The sequence below is a fragment of the Ananas comosus genome, linkage group 12 (assembly GCF_001540865.1).
Source record: "Ananas comosus cultivar F153 linkage group 12, ASM154086v1, whole genome shotgun sequence".
Taxonomy (NCBI): Eukaryota; Viridiplantae; Streptophyta; class Magnoliopsida; order Poales; family Bromeliaceae; genus Ananas; species Ananas comosus.
Genome location: NC_033632.1, coordinates 4,707,918 through 4,725,368, shown reverse-complemented (window position 1 = coordinate 4,725,368; position 17,451 = coordinate 4,707,918). Strand labels below are relative to the sequence as shown.

The window sequence follows — 17,451 nt, the reverse complement described above, 5'->3', positions numbered from 1 at the left end:
ACTTTTCAAGAGACATATTTGTGATGAAAAAAATATTATTTTACTTATTTTCTGTTAAAAAATAAACAGTGCTCTAACGGTGACAATCTAGAGAGGCAAATATAAATATCACTAGATGGTTGTAGGAATAAATATGCAAAATTAAACTCTGTAGGAATATATTTGTTATTTGATATTTTTAGGGAGTTGTATGAAATTAACTCTTAAAAAAAAAAAAAAAAAAAAAGGCCCTCACATGAAATTACACTTTTCCTGCAACAGTAAAATTCGGCTTCTGTTTCTAAGTACAAAATAAGAACCTTTCTTTAATTGGAGCCTTTATTTGGGACCCACTTTGTTTTGATTAATTGGAGCCAATTCTCAAAAAAAATATCATTTGAGTAGAATGATTTGGAAACATAGAAAAAAGAAAAGAAAAGAAAAAGAATATAAGTATTTGTTTGAACCAACGATGACACTACAATAAAAAAAAGGTCTATAGCAACACTTTTAAATGTTGGTGCAGGTCAAAAAAAGTACTGCTGGCTAAATTACCAGCACTTTTAAAAAGTGTTGCTATATGTGGGGTCGCTAGGTATATAGTGACAGTTAAAGAGTGTCGCTATAATCTAAAAAGAGTACTGCTAATTTACCAACACTTATTTAAGCATTTAGCAATCGCTGGAACTCTAGCTCGTTGGCTGCGGTGGCGGAGGAGGACGAGAGGGAAGGGATCTTCGTCTAGAATTTCAGTGGATTGAGTGAGGAGAGAAGGAGAGATGGTAATCGATTTTTCTTTTCTTTTTTTTCTTTTCTATTTGTAATCGAGACGAATAGGCTGGATGGTGTGGGTTGAGTAGAGTAACCTTTTATTTTTTATTCGATTGGACTTTATACTTAGCCATTAGCAGATTTTTTTTAAAGTTTTGGTATAAATAGGACACTTATATAAAAGTGTCCTAAATATGTGTCCCTATAATCTAATTCTGTTATAGTGTGAGTTTTAGTTAATTTCAAAATAATTAACTAATACTTTTACGATCCAAAAGCTCGATTGAATTTTCCGACGTAGCTTCAAATTAAGGACCTAATTGTCTGCTAGTAAACCATTTCATTTGCTTTCCTGAAAACACAATTTTGTACATACATACTAGCGTATTGGTGGGTAAATTCCACTACGTATGTATGCCCGCTCAATTTTTTGTCGTGCGGTTCAGCTCCTGCGATGCAGTTGTGACACCTCATTAGTCCCGTTAGGGTCGGAATGACAAGGCTAACAAGATTAGCCTCACATCGCCTGCTGATTTTGGATTGTGTGTGTATTTAGAACTGATGAAAAAATTAGGGCCTAAACGGGAGGAGTATGTAACACCTCATTAGTCCCATATCGAATGGGAATGGATTATTATCAGGGCCTAAACAGGAGAGTATGCGACACAGTCTCATATCAGATGGAAATGGAATTGTTATTGGGTATATATGAGGACTCTACCCTACTAATAACAGCTTGGCTTAAGTATATTTGGCCAGTGGTTTAAATCTAACGAATTATTATTGCTAACGGATTAGATTGTACTGATATCTACGTTACCGTTAAGTTCCCTTCATCATTCCCACTTTTGTTAAGTTCCCTTCATCATTCCCTCTTTTGTGTGAGTGCATTTTAATTATTTGCGTATCTGTTTGATCCCCACTAGGCACGTGATCAGAGATATTATGATTATTCTAGAACCTGAACTAAATAGGCTTTTTGTGTACGCGGAGAAACTTGTGATGTCCTTTCTCATTAGCCGCAAAGAATATATACACAGTAATTAACCTCTATATATAGTGTCTTATAGATTATATATAGGATGGTGGGGTTTTAGAACGAAAACAATACTAGCTTGGCTCAAGCAAAGAAGAGAAGCAAATTTATACCTTGATCGATCAATTACTAAACCAGGAATTAAACTGCGATTTTTTCGAGCTTCGATTATGGTTCGACACTTGATCGCGAGATCGACTACGCTCTTACGGTATTTATCCATCTTTTTTATGTTTTTTTTTTTTCACTCTTTTTAACATGAACTCATGTTGATTTCTCATTAGGTTGAGGAAGTATATATAGAGTATAGTTCAATTTGTTTTCGATCAAATTAATGGCTCAAATATTTTCCTTATTAGGTAGATATGTTTTTTATGGTTTCAAATTGCTAGCTATTTTGTAAGATCAAATTGATAAATGTAATGTAATATGCTGCTTATATATATTTTTGGGAAAACTTCAAAAATCCCCCCTGTGGTTTAAAATATATCAATTTGTCCCCATGTGGTTTAAAATATATCAATTTGTCCCCCTGTGGTTTCGTTTTTATCTTTTCGGTAGCTTTTTTGTTAATATTTTATTAAATTATATACAAAAAACTTCAGATTACCCATCTAGCTTTATCAAATATTCACTTTAGTACCCTTTAATTTTAACTTTATCACTGATTTAAGAAAAAAAATTAATAAAATTGATAAGAAAAAGAGAAAAAAGAAACCACATGGGAGCAAATTGATACATTTTAAACCACAGGGGGGCAAAGTGAGAAATTACGAAACCACAGGGGGGTTTTTGAAGTTTTCCCTATATTTTTTTATAAAAGTTAATGCTGGTTCTTTAGGTTTAGATGTTTAAGCTCAATCCCTTTTTTAAAGAAATGGCTTATTTTCATTTTTTTTAAGGTAATTAGGGGTTGTGTGGTTCCTCAAAAAAGTACAACAAAAAAAAAAATTCAAGAAATTTTTTTTATGGAAAATCTATTTTTCAGTGTTCCTCCGGTTTGGTTCCAAGGGAAATTTAATTATTTTGTTGACTTTTTTCCTAAATTTTATGAAAAATTAGTATTTTTGTTTTTCGGATTTTTTTTTTTAGGGAAAATGAAAGCACTAGTTTTCAATAAGTCTGAAAAAAAAAAAAAATCAAAAACTTCTAGATGTTCTTAGAAACCAAATGTGTAAAAAGCTGAAAAAAAAAAGTTTTGCATCAAATTCTTTTTTTGATTTTTTTTTTTTCACACTTTTCTGAGAAACCAAATAGCCCTTAGTTTCTTAAGCTTTCAAATGTCTATGGTGTAATTAAGATCAATTTACCCAGCTTATTTTGTGATGCTTTATTTTTCTATGTTTTATTTATTTTCAGCTAAAAAAAAAAGCAATTTATACCTCGCTTGAAAAAAAAAAGTTTTGCATCAAATTCTTTTTTTGATTTTTTTTTTTTCACACTTTTCTGAGAAACCAAATAGCCCTTAGTTTCTTAAGCTTTCAAATGTCTATGGTGTAATTAAGATCAATTTACCCAGCTTATTTTGTGATGCTTTATTTTTCTATGTTTTATTTATTTTCAGCTAAAAAAAAAAGCAATTTATACCTCGCTTCAAAAAAAAAAAAAAAAAAACTAGTAAATCTACTTAATTTTTGTAAAGATTTAGACCACATTGTCATCTACAAAACCTAAAAAATAAATAGAAATTACTTTTAGGATAATTGCATATTTAGCCTTCAAGCAACACGATGGGTGACACTTTGATTCGCAAACTTTAATTTGCCATAATTTCTGGCTCGAATTTTTAGAACTATTTAATTAACTAAATATTGATATATCGCTAATGTAGAAATGATATAGCATTGCTGCGTGATTGATGATAGATGCTACATCACTGTTACTTCAGCAATGCGTTAGTTTTTAATCAACTAAATTAGATTGTGGGACCTGATAACAGCAGTTATATAAGTAATTCGAGTTAGAATTTATAATAAATTAAAGTTTGAGGACTAATAAATGTGCAAACTTTTATTTGGTGCTAATACTTGGTTTGCTATTATTCATCACAACAGGGAAGGGAGAAACAATTACAAGCAAATGTTGCACCACACTCTCCATCATGATGATGAGCTCATCCATGGAGTACCAAATAAGGATCAAAACAACAACAACAACAACAACAACAACAAAAACAGTAATAATAATAATAATAATAATAATAATAATAATAATAATAATAAGAACAACAACAAAGGTGGAGCCAAGTGTACTGCTGAGTCAGCATTGTGGGTCCCACACCCCAGGACAGGGATATACTACCCCAAGGGGCATGAGTGGGTCATGGAGGATGTGCCCCAAGGTGCCTCATCCTTCCCTCAACCCTACTGGCTCAGGAGTGGTGAGGTGGTGGAGAGGCCTCTTCCTACTTCTACTTCTACTTCTACTTCTACTTCTACTTCCTCCAAAAGTGCTTCTTCACACAGCAGTGATGAGATCTTTGATCATCCATTCCTCAATCTATAAGTTAATTTTAAGTGTTAATTGCACCATTAATTGATCCCCCGACCTTAATTTATCCGGTTTTTTCATTTTAGTTTTAAAAAAGTTGGCACTAAATAATAATTGTCACGTCAGGACCAAATCTTGTTACGTGATAGTACTTTTTCATAGTATTTAATAATGTTTTTGACAGAATTGAATGAACTTAAGCAAAACAAATTACGAAGGTTACGACAGGGGAAGATAAAGATTGGGAATCAATTAATGGTGTAATCAACCCTTATCTCCATTTAGTGCCATTTTATAGCTAAGTGCTCAAGTACAAGAAGGATCGATATATATAGTTCTATATATATAGAGAGAGAGAGAGAGAGAGGCATAGAATTAATAATGTACATGTTTGGAATGACAAAGAAGAGATCTCCTCTGTGGAAGCTATCCAAATTGGTTGTTTTCTGAATGATTTGTAGCGTTGGTGATTTTTTTTAAATTTTTTTTTTCAATCAGTATAACAACATCACATTAGAAACTATTACAAATTTAATTGAAGAAGTTTAATTTTTTTAGAAAAAAATTATTTTCACATACCTTTACTCATAATAAAGCTGTGCATATATATAATACTGTATGAGAAGATATGTTTTCGATATCATAATAGCCACGTGCCCATTGCGGCTGCCATGCACACATGCGCATACGCGCAAAAGTCCATTTTTATAAGATTGGTTCCGAAATTGAGTACGTTAATGTTTCGGACTGAGTATAACTCTAATTAAGTGTAGTGTTATTTAATACATATGCTGCTGCGGTTTATACAATAATTAATTGATTAATATACATATTTTGAGCCAGTATGATTACTTGTAAAAGTAATAATTATAATAGTTGAAAAAATGCACCAATCCATGGGAATTTATGTTTACAATTTACTACTGTCACAGTGTAGTGTTCACACCAATTTTGCTTATTCTCCTTTTTGGCTTTTCTTATTGTGAAGGATAAATTGCACCACTATTCCCCAAACTTTCACCCAAATTCTATTTTGATCCTCCAACTTTTAATTTCGAAGTTAGTGGTCTCCAAGCTCTTCAAAGAGTTTTGTTTTAGTACCGCATTTATATAATTAAGTACCACACATTTATCGTTTATTTTATCAGTCGTATATTTCATCCTGACCATCTATTAATATATTCATAACTTTTTCTCTATACAGAAACTAGTCGGACCTGCGAAATAAAAGTATGAGATGGATGAAGAGCCGATGAATTCATAATGTATGAATAAATAGATAATTTACATGCAAGCAACAATTTATAATCTATGATAAGGGGTAAAATATATAAAACACTGCTCAAAGGTTTAGGGACTAATTGAAATCTTATTATTGAAAGTTCAGAGCCTCGAATGTTGAAATCTAACATGTGAGGACCAAATGAAACTTGACTCAAAGAGTTCAGGGACTGGAAGTGAAGTGCAATTCAATCCTGTTATGGATATCCTCAGGAGAGAGAGAGAGAGAGAGAGAGAGAGAGAGAAGGTCATGAGAGAGCGTAATTCATGTGTTACACCACAGGTTTCTGACCTCAATGAAGAAACTTTGTGTCATTATCTTCTTCTTGTTACCTATTAATTAATAAACACCCATTTTCTTAACTCTCTCTCTCTCTCTCTCTCTCTCTCTCTCTCTCTCTCTCTTTTGAGCAAAAGATGAAGCTCTTCTCTTTCAGTTTGGCTCTCATGATGCTGCTTCTTGCTTCTGCATATCTCCAAACATTCATAAATGCCTCAGGTATGTATTATATATAATGTTAATTAACAGCTCATAACTTCTTAGGTGTAACAGTATGTATATGTATATGGTAATTTGGCATTGTAAATATTTACCTGAGCCTGTACTTTCCCATATTATGACTACATGAACTTCAGTTTCTAACTTCCAAACTTGGCCACTGCACAAGAAAAAGAGAAGGGGAAAAAAAAAGCAGCTTTTCATGCACAGTATATGGTGCTTATGGCATATCTAAAACATGCATGGTAACAAATGTTCATACGCATCAGCTAGCGTAAGTAACTTGTTTTCTGTATGGATTATATATATATATATATATATATATATATATATATGGGTGTGATGAATGGTTAGAGTGGTGCGAGGGCAAGTGCTCGGAGAGGTGCAGCAAGGCGGGGGCGCGGCGGCGGTGCGTCGAGTACTGCAACCTGTGCTGCAAGGAGTGCAACTGCGTGCCGTCGGGGACGGCCGGCAACAAGGACGAATGCCCCTGCTACAGGGACAAGCGCAACAGCAAGGGTAAACCCAAGTGCCCCTAGAAAGAAAATAAGATAAAAAAAGCCTAGTCCAAATGCATGTTCCTGTGTGCACTTAGTATTGGTGAAGCAACTAATAATGAGAGTAAGTAATAATGTTCCTGTGTGCACTTAGTAAGTAACCGACTGTCCCTAGAACAAGTGGCAAAATGTTTGATAGTTGATATCCGAGGTCCCAAGTTCGAATCCTAATTGATTCAAAATTTCAGGTAAGTTTATTTCTAAATAAAATAAAAGAAGCAGGTAGCGTGCTACCTATCTCTCAAATAATAATAATAATAGTAATAATAATAATGAGAGTAAGTATGTAACTTCTCTCTCTCTCTCTCTCTCTCTCTCTCTCTCTCTCTCACACACACACACAATTTTAGTTCTCCAAACTTTGATGCTTTAGAGCTCGAAGGGACTGTTTGGTTGCACGTAGTTGTAGTTGCATTCAGATCCAAACCCGATATTTGTTTTGATGCATTTGAATTCAACTGCAACAGTTAAAACTACCTCCAAATTGGTGACGATTCTAATTGAAACATTTGAAGAGAATAATTTTAAATAAAGAAAAGCTTACCTTCTTAATAATTTTCTAATCTTTTTTATTTTATCTTTCCTATGTAAAGGGTCAACTCATCAGCACATACATAAAATAGTAGAAATTCGTAAATACACTTCTCAACCGGATGCAACCAAATAAAATATTTATGACTATAGCGCTTTCTACTCTATCGAATCGAACAAGATACACGTATTTATAATTGTTAAATTTTTAACTCATCTTTAACTTATCTGTATTTATAATTACGTCGAACCAAACAATCCTAAAATTCAAAAGTGCTTTAAAGCCAAGCTGCTCTGGTGCTGCTCAAAAGAAGAAGTGCTAATCTCTGCCACAAAAGCACCATCGGAAACCCGGAATCCGAAAAGTGATATGGAGGCTGGCACTTTCGACGCTTAAAATGCAATGCAGAACTCTGCCGTAAAAAAAAAAAAGAAAAAAAAGAAAAAGAAAAAAAGAAAATAGTAGTAGCAGTCACATGAGTGATGATGTGTTCTAAACCAATCAAATTACTATCCTGAAATTTATCCATCCCATCATAATTTTTAGAAAAATATTTTTACTATACTTTTCTCTCAAAACAAGATATGTGATTAACTAGATATAGGTGATGTGGTATAACTGCTAAAATGTAGACTTTCTCCTGCCGCAGAGGCACCATCAGAGTGGTGGTGCTACGAAGCAATTTTAGATTCTTTTGAAAGCTCTAATGCGTGAAAATATTCATCCTTTGGAGAATATATTCATCATTCATCCATAGGGAGTTATAATGGCTGTGCTCAAATGGCACAGAGTCCTCTAAGCTAAAACGAGCTACAAACAAATCCTAGCACAAGCATTAACTCCTGGCTTAGTGAATCTAGCCATTTGGTTAGGGTTAGCTTCGTTTGATTTACCACAAAGGTCTAAACCTGCAAAAACAACTAAAAAACTTCCACATCCTCTATCAAGCAACAAGATGAAAGCAGATTTAAGTTTTAACATGCTGAAATAGGACTCAGTAGCTTTTTGATACAGCTTTGAGCACGAAAGAAAAGACTAGACTATAAACAGATAAAATGAAAGATAAAAGTTAAATAAAACAGTCCAACGCTATCATCTGGATGACCGTGGATTACATAATTTCGCTTTCTCTTAAGAGGGCTTAAGCTTTTGAAAAGGAGAGCTCCTCATCCACAACTTAAAACTTTAGAAGGATTTACAATAGCTTAATCTCTCTAACAGCTTCTCCTAGCACTAATACCAGGCCAAAATGCAAGAAATCCCCTTTGTTAATGTCATGATTTTCATAATCCCCACACCAAAATGCAAGTAACAAGTAACAAAGTATATGTTATTTGATTGACCTACAAGCAGAGTGGGAGATATCGCCTAATTGAACACTGACGCAGCGAAGTGAAAAGAAATCTTGTAGATAAGTGGGGCTATATATAGGTTTCCACATTGTTGAGGGGTAAATCATAGTTACCTGAAGTGCTTACGAGCTCCTGGAGACTGCAGAGATAAGCCGATTATAAAAAGTGGTTTCTCGCACGACGAGATAAATGACGAAGGCGACGTATACTGCTAAGGCCATGCATAATGTGGAGCCGAACAACGGTCCGTGGACCTCGGCAGCAAAGAAAGTGACCAAAAGATAGCCATTGATGGCTATTAGAAAGACCACCACCACCCAGCTTACCACCTACAAAAATAGAAATAAGATATGTGAATTGTCGAGCAAGTGTAGTCGCAAAATGGATGCTTAATCTTGATCCAGACCCATACGTAAACAGAGATCTAGAAGAAACAGAAATGAAACAGCAGCAGCAAATCGAAGTTGAAAGTGAGAAAAAAATAAATTGGAATTAACTAAAGACCATTAAAGAACAAGAATTTAAGCTAAGAGAGTTGAAAAAGAAAATAAAAGGAATAACTAATGTCACTTAAGGAAGCAAACACCTCCTTTCTAATTGCCCAGCCGCAGCCTGAACAGCTTTTATTTGAGTCTAGTAGGACACTGAAAGGCCAACCGATTTAGATGATTTCAAAGTTCAAAGCTTCAAAACTTTATAGCCATATTGTTCCACTCAGTACTGTGAAGTTTCAATTGCTTAGTATTTTGTGCATGCATTAGGGTCTTACAGTATGTTTACTTTAAGTTGGTTGGTAATTTAGGTTATAAATGGCTGTAGAACTTAAATATGAGTATAGTTTCCAATAAAACCCCTTCTTGTCCAGAATTTGGAATAAAACTCATGCAATTTTGATGATTCTCAATTAGTTCTACTCATTTTTGGCCAATATGCATAATAATGCAGATCACTGTTTAGCCATGCTAATTTGGGATTTTTAAGGATTGAGAACTTACTTTGGCTGTAGGACCAATCTTGAAACTTCCCATAACCTGTTCCTTTGACACCAAGGTGATAAGGGGGATTAGGACAAATGGTATCTGAACAGACTGAAGAACATTAAGCGACTCATTCAGGGCATCCATTCCAGCATTTTCAGTATCAAAAAATAAAGCCACGATAATAGTCGGCACAATTGCGCAGCTTCGAGTAATCATCGCCCTGACCCACTTCCTCAAACGAAGATTAAGAAACCCTCCCATTATAAATTGCCCAGCATAAGTTCCAGTTATAGTGCTACTCTGCCCAGATGCTAACAGCCCAATACCCCAAATATAGAGAATTGGAAACAGTCGGGCCCCATATTTCTTTTGAAGAAATTGGCCGGCATTCTCAAGGCCTATATTGCCAGCTTCTTGTGAACCGTAAAATCCCTTTGCAAAAACCGTCGTGACGAATACATTAATTATGAAGGAAACGGCAAGGGCTAAAGTAGATTCTATGGAAAAGTAACTTATCGCTTCTCGAACGCGAGTTTTCTTGCCAGTGTTGATCTTTCTTGATTGTACGAGAGCAGAATGCAAGAAGACATTGTGAGGCATGATTACACAACCCACAACTCCCACTGCTTGCCTAATTGTTTTTGTATGCAGTTTCGGGACAATAATACCTACAAAAAAAATACAATAAAAGTGAAATAAGTACTTGTTGATGGAGCTTGTACTTAATACTATCAAGGTATAAGTCTGTAGAACAGAAATTTCAGGTACTGAAAGAAGCAAATACCAAGCAGAAGCTCCTTTGCACTGGGTTGGGTTTCACCAAACATTATAGCGAAGGATATACCCATTGTTGCGATGAGAATACCAAAAAATGCTTCTAGCTTCCTTACACCATAGTTCTCAAGGAAGAGAAAGATGAAGCTGTCAAAACAATGGATGGCATAATAGTTAGTATGCTACAAAACCAAATCTTCCTCTAAAGGTGCTGAAAGATAACTAGTTCATAGTTTCATAATTAAACGAAAAATGACAACCATTTGAACTATTGATGCCCAAATAAAGCAATTACAGTGCCAAGGCCCGCCCTCCACTTTGGATAGAATAAACAATACCGCATTAATTCTATGCCAATCGAGTTTAAAACGCAAGGTGAACTAATATTGAAGTTCAGAAAGCCAACCTAAATTTTGTACAAATAGTACTGAAGTTTCAAATTTTGAATTTTAACCATGTTGTATAGTTTGAGAAAGTTTAAAACTAAGATTATTTAATTGTACAACACAGTCCCCATCAAATTTGGTTCTTGATCCAGTCTTTTGACTCCTTTCCTTGTGCTTGTACCAAATTTCAATGGATGTCTTCAGCAAAGAAATCACGGCATTCCGAAGTCCAATTTTGCACTTTTTAACAGGAAAAATCATGCAGTGAAGAGAATAAAATGCAACAAATCCTAGATTTGCTAAACTTATTGAGGTGGAAGTCAATGCAATCAGAGTACAAATAAAATATTTTTATTAACCATGCTAAGATCAGATCCCAACACCCATTAAACCAAATAAACCTGTTTTCAGACTGAAACAGAGCAGTTGTGTGCAGAAAGTGGGGGACACAAAGAAAAGATCACTTTTTTTAGCTTAAATGGGCCAGCATCCTGCCCTGTGGCGGGAGGCCATATGGGCCGAGTCATGTTCGAAATGGCGTGGGGCTGGGTTGGGCCGAGTCATGTTCGAAGTGGCGTGAGGCTGGGTTGGGCCGAGTCATGTTCGAAGTGGCGTGAGGATGGTTGGGCTGAGTCACAATCGAGACCCGTGGACGCTGTATCTGTATACTTTAAGTGAATTGGTTGCGTATTTCTAACAGCTCGAGCTTTTGGGATTAATGGTTAGCGCCAACAATCCGACAAGTGGTATCAAAGCCAGAGGTCACGGTTTCGATTCCCGCATGCTGCAAATGTGTGCAGGTGTTGAAGAAGGAATTGTTGGCTTAAATGGGCTAACATCCTGCCTGTAGCGGGAGGCCATGTGGATTGAGTTACAATCGAGATCCGTGGGCGCTGCAAATGTATGCAGGTACTGGAGGAGAGATTGTTGGCTTAAATGGGGCCCTTTTGGGATTAATGGTTAGCGCCAACGATCCGACAACTTTGATCCAACTGTTTGCTTCCCCACATATGCTGTGAGTACAATGTCTTCTGCAGAATTACTCACAGCTTTTCATCAGATTCTTGTCAACAGCTTTCTGGCATCCAATTATTTATTTTTAAGCTGCTCAAAATCCATAAATGCTAGTCCAGTACTGCTTCTACAGAAGCAGCAGATGCAGCATTTTCATCAAAATCTCACCGCAATGAAGAAGCTTTAATCTAAGTTTCAACTTTTCGGGTCCAAATTCAGGAGTTCCAAACTACTTTTTTAAGCAATTGTGCGCTTTTCGAGCAAAGATGTTATTTCAAAAGCCATAATAACTCATTCAGTAATAACATCAGAAATGTTTAATTCATCTCAAAAATTTTTTAAAAAAGAAAATAATTAATCACAACAACCTCGTATAAATTGCAAAATTAAACAAGAAGAAGAGAAAGAAGAGCAAGGGATTCGCACCAATCGAACGCGGTGATGACAACGCCGGCCCAGAGGGGGATCCAGCCGCCGCTGATGATCTTAATGGCGATGGCGCTGCCGATGACCTCCTGTATGTCGGCGCCGATGAGGGCCATCTCGGCCATGACCCAGAGCGCGACGCGCGCCCACCGCGGGTACTCGTCGCGGCAGAGCTCCGCGAGGTGGCGCCCCGTGGCCACCCCGAGCCGCGCCGAGAGGAGCTGGATCAGGAGCCCCATCGTGGTCGCCCACAGGAGAAGCCACAGGAGCGAGTACCCCGCGATCGCCCCCGCTTGGAGATCGCCCTCGAGGTTCCCCGGGTCGAGGAACGCGATCGACATGAGGAACCCCGGCCCCGTGAACCGCCACAGCTTCCGCCACGAGAACGGCGGGGCCCCCCCCGCCCCCACATCACCGGAGCGGGGATCCCCCTCTTCGTCGTCGTCGGAGGAGACCGCGATCACGATCTTCTCGTCGGAGTCGTAGGCGCGCTCCTCCTCCACCCCCTCCTCCTCCTCGAGGCCGTCTTCGTCGTCTACCGGGGAGGAGGAGGCGGAGGGGAGGAGCTTCTCCTCGGCTTCGTTAGAGGCAGAGGAGGCCATGGACGAGCTTCGGAGTACCGAGGGTTTGGGAGGAGGACGAGGAGGAGGAGGAGGAAGGAGACGAGGGGGTCGAATGGTGACGACGATGGGGAATCATTGAGGATAGAGGGCTTTTACGTTGTTATATGCACCGGGAGGTGAGAAACTATTACTCTCACCTTTCCGGTGACCTCATTTTTCGCTGGATCATAAAATATAGGGCTCTTTTTTGTATTTAGCCCCTCACAAAATTTTATTCATAAATAATTTTATAAAATTTATAATTATAAAATTAGTTCTATTTTCGTAACGCAAACGTTACATCAACTGTTGACTGGTATAAGTTAAACATGATTTATCGTGTTTAAACTAAAATACACTGCATGACTGTTCGAGTTCTTTTTGTATTGCCGGTTAGCTACTATTCAGTCCGTCCAAATATAATAAATAATTTACCGTATTTAAACATGATGAACCATTTCACCGTGTTCAACTTAACCTTCCACAGTCACTGACGTAGCGCTTATATGGTACTTGTCCGGCGGGAATAGGACTAATTAATTTTGCAATTATAAGCTCTATAATATAGGCTAAGGTACCGTAAAAAAATCTATATAAATATTTTGTTTAATTTTTTAAAATATTTAAAATTTTATTTTTTATCTATTTAAAATTTTAAAAATATATCCAACTGTTATCATGAGAGGGCGAAGTGATCAAATTATTTTCATTTATTATTTTGAAAATATTATTGCATCCATAATGAGAGGCACTTTGAATGCTGTCATCCATTGTCATGTCTAACAAATATCATAGCAACAAGCTCTGCCCATTTCCGATCCATGTGGATTGCTTTTGTATATGCCGCTCCATGCCATTGATCTAGCTTCTATCTAGTAAAGGGCAACCGAAAAAAAAAAAAAAAAAAAAAAAAAAAAAACTTTGGATGTTGGATTCAAGTACTTATTATTTAACCCTCGATTACTATTGAGGATGCTTCTCTATTCAGTACATCGATAATCTATAATATCCATAGTAATATCCAGATTCAGTATAATTTTTTAAATTCTAAAAAAAATTTAAATAAAATTTATTTTTATTTGATTTGATGAGTAAGAACGTAAGCAACGCAACCGAACAGCTAAAAATAATCCCAAAATTATAACCGCCGCCATAGAGGCCAAACTAAATCAACCATACGCGAAAAGTGCAAGATATTGTTGGTGGCGGGGCCCACCCAAATGAATTGCCACGTCATCCATGAAAATATGTGTCTTATCATGGGTATTATTATATGGCAAAGTGGACGATCGGTGTTGAACAACTTAGTTGACTCATGGTTGAAAAATTTTCCTGCACCTGGTGTATCCGTACTCTAATGCACGTATACTGTTTTTGCTATTTAACATTTTAAAATAACTATCCGAGCCAATGGAAAAACAAACTATAGTGTATATTATTTCAGATATTATACTGTCAATAGTATCAAACGATTATTGTTATCGAATATTTCACCGTTAGATCTATTCTTTTAATTTTTTCCTCCTGTTATATCATACTATTTAATAAACCATACACTCAATCCTAAAAAGTTATTATTATTCTAATGAGGGACTACTATCATCTTAACAGTATATCTCTTTATCTATGAACCGAAAATCTAATAGCACCAAACGCTTGATACTATTAATATATATAAGCCTCAATAAAAAACGCAGAGATATAGTCGCTTTTTGGTTTGTAATAAAGGCATTGCCCGAAATTTATTATACTTTGTGCGAAGGTGTTTTTAATGTCATAGAACAAATTTGGATAAATCAAAATTTGATTTTAAGGCCGCGGAGATTGATTTTAAATGGATCGGTGTATGAGATGTAGGTATGCACCGCGTGCGCGCAATAATTTTCCCGGATGGGATTATGGGAATGAGCTCATTAGTGGGGTGGGCCCCGCACGCATAACGACATCATGGCATGAAACTACACGGCCGTTGAGATTCGTGCCGTGGGAAATTGTGGGGAGCCGGAGGAGGACACGTGGCGGGAGCGCGAGGAGGTGCGTGTTCCACGTGGCCCCACGCAGTGGGACGGGGGCGTCCTCGTTCCCTAGTGCCACGTCATACGAGGAAAAGACGTACAATGTAGTACGGACCCATGTTGGACAAATTGCACTTTGGACCTCAAACAATAACGCTGTAATATTTTGGTTCTCAAATTTTAATTTATACAATAAAGCAATAATATAAATTGAATCTCTCCCTCCTCTTGCTCCCCATTGCCGATGCATGACTTGAATCTTATACATCAACTTTTGTTATAACTTTCTCTATCATTATATTTTTTTTTTGGCGTCCTCAGATCCTAAATTCTTATTTCGTCTTTGAGGCGCCGCAGCGACATTCAAATTGGCTTTAATTTTCTTGATCTTCGCCTTACAGAAGGTAATGGTTCCTTCTCTTCTTGTGGTTTTTCATTATGCGTGTGTTGGGATTTATTTTAAATATGATTTGTAACTTTATTTGGGCCCATGGGCCTTTTGGGTGGCCGAAAACTGAATAGACTTTGCCTTCGAGCTTGTGTATCAAGTTACTATACATGAGTTTAGTTCTAGATTGGAAACTTAATAGAAACAGTAAGGTTTATATTCTCCACTATCTCCAAGTTATTTTCTTAGGTGATAAAGAGAGTGGTATCATCCACTAATCACATGCACGCATGCATGGCACAAGTAGGGGCGTATTCGGTCGCGATCTTGGCTTTTGCTGGTTAGGAGATCCACTGAGATTTACTATTCTTCATTGCATTGCTTTACTTGCTGATCTCAGAGAGTCTTCCTAGTTCACTTTTCTTTACTGCATTGCTCTATTTGCTGGATCTCTAAGAGCCTTCCTAGTTCACATTGTGCTACCTTGGAGACATGCCGAAGGGAGCTTGTCGCACTTCAATAATTATACATTGGATACAAACTTCGAAATTCATACATACAACTAATACACCAGATAACCTTTTTTTTTTGAGGAATAGGTAGTGCGCTACCTGCTTCATTCATTGAAAGAGTGAACTAAGCTATAGAGGTGAGGCAATATGGGCCTCGAAAGAGAGAGAAAAAAAAAAAAAAAAAAAAACAACAACACCTAGCGATTATAGTGGTGCAAATTTAATGACAGATAATGCTTCCATTAGTCCGTCAACAGTTTAATCTTATTTATACCCAGCAATGGGTCTGAATTGATCGATCTGAAGATTGTATCGATGATTTTAGCCAATAACTTAGTTAAGTATTTTGGACCGATGATTTTAGCCAATATTAGTGGACTATGTAGTCACATCTTGAGATAAGAGCTTTAGAGCTTATTGATTAATCCAACTTAAAGGGCAAATAAAAACCAAAAAGACAAAAGATGGTGAGAAGTTCAATCTTGTTTGTTGAGTGTTCCACCACAATGGGGGAAATGCTCTTCCTTAGAATCTAAGCATAGATAATAGTTTCTAAGTGTGCTAATAAGTTTATGCAGGTTTTTTTCATGGCACTACCAACTTCTGCAAACAAAGAAGGGTGGTGTGTCCACCTTTTTCAATTAATTCAATTTCTCTATCTTAGGATAGAAATTGCCAACTTCTCTACAAAGGCCTTAGGAATAATTACTCAAAAGTGTAACTTTTATTGCTGCCTTAAAATGTACTTTAAAATATAATTAGTTAGTTTTACACATCTGATAGTTTGGTAGTTATCATTTAATCCTCATTAGATTTTTGCTGTGCGACACTTTGGTCCTTAAATTTACAGTTTCTGGCTGAAATTTTTTGAATTATTTACAGTACAATTTAGCTGACCGAATACTGATACTTCGCTAATGTGGTAATAATGTAACATCTTAATAATTATCACATTATAAATTACAAACATAATATTATCACACAACTACTACATTAGCAAAATATTATTATTTAATCAACTAAATTAGATTGTGAGACTTAATTATAATAATTTAAAATTTTGGAGCCAGAAACACAACAAATTAAATTAACAAGTCTTTGAGGACCAAAAGTGCAAACTAAAAAAAAAACTAAATTATTAATTGTTTGTAAATATAAAGCTATAAATTATCAATTATATTTTAGGATATATTTTGAGGTCACAACAATATTAGCATTGCTCTTCTTAAAAGATGTTTGGGTAAAATGTTGTGTTTTATGAGACCATTAGGTTGGATTTTTGCCACCTACCTAAAAGTATTGCTCTCAAAAGTCTTATCCCAAAATATATGTATGTTGCTTAGAATCCCACCAACCTAATTCTTAACTTTTCTATTGCATCATGACTTTGGGTGTTAACCATGGTCTACTAATTATTCCAACTTGAAAATGATTTTCACTTAATTAATTAAGACATCACATCTTTGCAATGATATAAAAACAAAACCCTTTCAAGAGTCCTATAGTGCATAATTATTACTTGGTCCATTAAAAGTTTGTACTTCATTTGGGAGTGTGCTTGTAGGAAATAATTTCTCCTTCAAGGAAAGAACAAAAAAGAAAAAAAATAATAAAAGACTAAATTACAGAAAATTTTTTTCTGAATATCTATTTTTCACTTTTTCTCTCCAACTCTCAAAAGCCTATATTTTGGGCCCTTAAAAAAATTTTTTTGGAAAAAAGGTAGCAAGCTACCTGCTTCATTCAATAAGCAAAATGAACTAAGTGTACAATATGGAAGCAGTCAGAGCCTCCCAGAGGGGCCCTGAAAATTTTATAAATATTTTTAGGGGGTTACGGCATTAATGGAGAGGGTAA

At 36.2% G+C, this 17,451-nt stretch overlaps 2 protein-coding genes across 7 annotated transcripts; one reads left to right on the top strand and one right to left on the bottom strand.

The window, feature by feature from the left end:
• On the top strand, positions 1,856 to 5,522 carry LOC109718315 (bromodomain-containing protein DDB_G0271118-like). 2 transcript variants are annotated; one of them, XM_020244494.1, is made up of 3 exons: positions 1,856 to 1,997; positions 3,841 to 4,127; positions 5,481 to 5,522. In XM_020244494.1, exons 1-3 carry the CDS (start codon positions 1,957 to 1,959, stop codon positions 5,510 to 5,512), a joined length of 360 nt encoding a protein of 119 aa, XP_020100083.1. In that variant the 5' UTR covers positions 1,856 to 1,956; the 3' UTR covers positions 5,513 to 5,522. The 2 variants fall into 2 exon arrangements, with proteins under 2 accessions (XP_020100083.1, XP_020100082.1); XM_020244493.1 differs by lacking the exon at positions 5,481 to 5,522 and having other exon boundaries at positions 3,841 to 4,760.
• On the bottom strand, positions 5,740 to 12,818 carry LOC109718314 (metal transporter Nramp2-like). 5 transcript variants are annotated; one of them, XR_002218430.1, is made up of 6 exons: positions 12,078 to 12,817; positions 10,262 to 10,398; positions 9,493 to 10,145; positions 8,611 to 8,826; positions 6,152 to 6,216; positions 5,740 to 6,031 (listed from the first exon to the last, which is right to left on the bottom strand). XR_002218430.1 is itself a non-coding variant. In XM_020244490.1 (5 exons), the coding sequence occupies exons 1-4, from the start codon at positions 12,677 to 12,679 to the stop codon at positions 8,620 to 8,622; spliced, it is 1,599 nt and encodes a 532-aa protein (XP_020100079.1). In that variant the 5' UTR covers positions 12,680 to 12,818; the 3' UTR covers positions 6,348 to 6,549; positions 8,611 to 8,619. The 5 variants fall into 5 exon arrangements, 3 of the variants coding, with proteins under 3 accessions (XP_020100079.1, XP_020100080.1, XP_020100081.1); XR_002218431.1 differs by having other exon boundaries at positions 5,740 to 6,023; XM_020244490.1 differs by lacking the exons at positions 5,740 to 6,031; positions 6,152 to 6,216 and adding an exon at positions 6,348 to 6,549 and having other exon boundaries at positions 12,078 to 12,818.

Coding starts and splice junctions, on each gene's coding strand:
- LOC109718314 (XM_020244490.1), bottom strand. CDS start 12,679: ATGGCCTCCTCTGCCTCTAACGAAGCCGAGGAGAAGCTCCTCCCCTCC. Junction 10,399..12,077: donor GTCATCACCGCGTTCGATTG/GTGCGAATCCCT, acceptor TTGTTTTGACAG/CTTCATCTTTCTCTTCCTTG. Junction 10,146..10,261: donor TGCAAAGGAGCTTCTGCTTG/GTATTTGCTTCT, acceptor TTTTTTTTGTAG/GTATTATTGTCCCGAAACTG.
- LOC109718315 (XM_020244493.1), top strand. CDS start 1,957: ATGGTTCGACACTTGATCGCGAGATCGACTACGCTCTTACG. Junction 1,998..3,840: donor AGATCGACTACGCTCTTACG/GTATTTATCCAT, acceptor TCATCACAACAG/GGAAGGGAGAAACAATTACA.